General features: G+C 36.1%; 1 protein-coding gene across 1 annotated transcript; it reads left to right on the top strand.

Annotated features, from left to right (window-relative positions):
* Positions 1 to 1,414: 1,414 nt before the first annotated feature.
* LOC109587910 (hepatitis A virus cellular receptor 1-like) lies at positions 1,415 to 2,910 on the top strand. Its single transcript, XM_020004127.1, has 6 exons — positions 1,415 to 1,438; positions 1,490 to 1,543; positions 1,587 to 2,490; positions 2,532 to 2,597; positions 2,656 to 2,721; positions 2,791 to 2,910. Exons 3-6 carry the CDS (start codon positions 1,613 to 1,615, stop codon positions 2,849 to 2,851), a joined length of 1,071 nt encoding a protein of 356 aa, XP_019859686.1. The 5' UTR covers positions 1,415 to 1,438; positions 1,490 to 1,543; positions 1,587 to 1,612; the 3' UTR covers positions 2,852 to 2,910.
* Positions 2,911 to 2,916: the final 6 nt, after the last annotated feature.

The following is a 2,916-nucleotide window of genomic DNA, read 5'->3' on the forward strand; positions in this document are numbered from 1 at the left end:
GTGTATCATTCCTGATGAGAATGGAGTGAATCAAACACTAGGGGTTGGAGCATATACTGATACTGGATACAATAACAATAGTATGTGATGAATATAGACTATAATTAATGTGCCTCTTTTACAGATGGTCCTGATGCTGATCCTACTATGCATTTCTCTCTCCTTTCCACTAGTAGATTAGCTACTCCTCCAGTCTTCAGTCTGAGTTTCAATGTCTCTGATGGTCCTCCTACTACTGTCAGTTGTTCAGTGAATGGGAATGGAATATCTACTGAACTGTCTCGTGTGATAGTGAATGGATCAGGATCTGTTACAAGAGTGAGAGTAACAGTGAGACTGAGAGAAGCTGGTAACTATCAGTGTACTGTATCTAATGACAGAGTCACTAGTGGTACCATTAGTGGTGTTACTGCAGTCAATAGTACTTCATCATTGAATGTATCAGGTTGGTGATTATTATCAATAATAATTATTATTTATATATTTTCAGTATCTGATACTCCAACTGGTTTAAATGCTACAAGATTAAGTACTGATTTAGCTCATGTAAAACTCTCCTGGTCTACTGTATCAGGAGCTACTGGTTATGAGGTCTACTATCAACTGTTTAGTAATACTCCTATTAGTTTAGACACTACTGCTTCAACAACAATCAATATAACATCAGGATTGATTCGAGGGATTACATACACTTTCTATGTAGTATCTTATGGATCAGCTTCTCTACCTAGTGGTAATGCTTCAGTTATGGAAACTTTTAGTAAGTTATAATAGAAATAAAAATGTCATTTATTGTATTTTAGGTGATCCAGTAGTTAACAATTTTATAGCTACTCTAGTTACAGCTTCAGCCATTGCAATAACATGGAGTCCACCAACTGCTGTAGTACCAATTAGTTATAATATTAATAGGAGATGTAGGAGAGTATGTGAATCATCAGTCACTAGTAATAGTGAAACATCAGTTTCATCACCACATACTTCAACTGGCATACCTCCTTACAGTCAATGTGGCTTTGATCTTATTGGAGTATATGGAGCTGAGATAGCTTATTTGACTACTAATTATTCAGCAACAACACTTTTTACTAGTAAAATAATTATTATTATCATTGTATCTTGTCATTTCTTTCTGTAGCCCCTACTGCACCAGTGGGTGATATTATATTCTCATCAGTAGAGTCAGTGTCAATGACTGTCTCATGGGATGAAGTACCTTGCAATGGAAGGAATGGACCAATCACTGGATACTACCTCACATACACTAACATCACTTCAAACACTAGTTGTACTGTTAATATCACTGGTGGAGACAACAGAATGTATAATCTCACAGGGTTAATACCATATACTAACTATACTGTGAGTATAATACCTTATAATTATAATATGAATGGACCAGCTAGACAAGAAATACAATTAACTCCTGATGAATCAAGTAAAATTTAAAACAAAATATAATACTTATCACTTTAAGAAATCTTTACAGAATCAATAATTGTTACTGATCTCACATTGGCCACTGTTTTAGTATCATCAAAAAGTAAAATGATTCTGTCAAACATGATGCATGTTTGTGTTTATAGTTTCTTATTCTACTGAAACTAGTACCATGACCACTGCATTAACTACTGCATTGACTACTCCATGGACTACTCCATTGACTACTGCATTGACTACTCCATGGACTACTCCATTGACTACTCCATTGACTACTCCATTGACTACTGCATTGATTACTCCATTGACTACTCCATTGACTGCTCCATTGACTACTCCATTGACTACTCCATTGACTGCTCCATTGACTACTACATTGACTGCTCCATTGACTGCTCCATTGACTGCTCCATTGACTACTCCATGGACTACTCCATTGACCACTGCATTGACTACTCCATTGATTACTCCATTGACTGCTCCATTGACTACTGCATTGACTACTACATTGACTACTCCATTGACTGCTCCATTGACTGCTCCATTGACTACTCCATTGACTGCTCCATTGACTGCTCCATTGACTGCTCCATTGACTACTCCATTGACTACTACATTGACTGCTCCATTGACTGCTCCATTGACTGCTCCATTGACTACTCCATTGACTGCTCCATTGACTGCTCCATTGACTACTCCATTGACTACTACATTGACTACTACATTGACTACTACATTGACTACTCCATTGACTGCTCCATTGACTGCTCCATTGACTACTCCATTGACTGCTCCATTGACTGCTCCATTGACTACTCCATTGACTCCTCCATTGACTGCTCCATCAACTGCCCCATTGACTACTACATTGACTACTCCATTGGCTACTCCATTGGCTACTGTGTCAACTACTGTATTAGTGAATAATGGAGGAAGTATTACTGGATGGATAGTCAGTGTGACAGTATTAGCATCACTATTAGCTGTATCTATAATTATTATACTGGTACTGGTTGTATATAATAAAAGAACTAATATCAAGCAAAAGAGGTACATGTTTTTGCTATAATTAATGTTAAAATTTGTAGTAGTTTACAATTCCATAGAAAACCAGATAAGGAGATTGAAATGGAATTCAGTCCAGCTTATACTACAAAGTTAGTTAAACTACTGATTATCAGATTGTGTTTATATTATACACACACACACATACAGTACTGCTGATGATCTATCAATGAAGGATAGTCCAACATACATGTATGCTACAGTACAAGAAGCACAGTCAGTTATATAAAATACAATTATTATTATTATTATTATTATTATTATTATTATTGTTATTTATAATAGATCAACTGATGAGCCAATATATGATACAGCTGGGCCTGAGTCTATATACTCCACCTGCTGAATATAAAATACCAGTTTCATGATTTGGTGCACAATACAACATTAAAGTGTGTCTTTGTCATGGAT

This window comes from Amphimedon queenslandica, unplaced genomic scaffold (genome assembly GCF_000090795.2).
Source record: "Amphimedon queenslandica unplaced genomic scaffold, v1.1 AMPQUscaffold_12394, whole genome shotgun sequence".
NCBI classification, from domain to species: Eukaryota; Metazoa; Porifera; class Demospongiae; order Haplosclerida; family Niphatidae; genus Amphimedon; species Amphimedon queenslandica.

Coding starts and splice junctions, on each gene's coding strand:
- LOC109587910 (XM_020004127.1), top strand. CDS start 1,613: ATGACCACTGCATTAACTACTGCATTGACTACTCCATGGACTACTCCA. Junction 2,598..2,655: donor AGTCCAGCTTATACTACAAA/GTTAGTTAAACT, acceptor ACACACATACAG/TACTGCTGATGATCTATCAA. Junction 2,722..2,790: donor GCTACAGTACAAGAAGCACA/GTCAGTTATATA, acceptor TATTTATAATAG/ATCAACTGATGAGCCAATAT.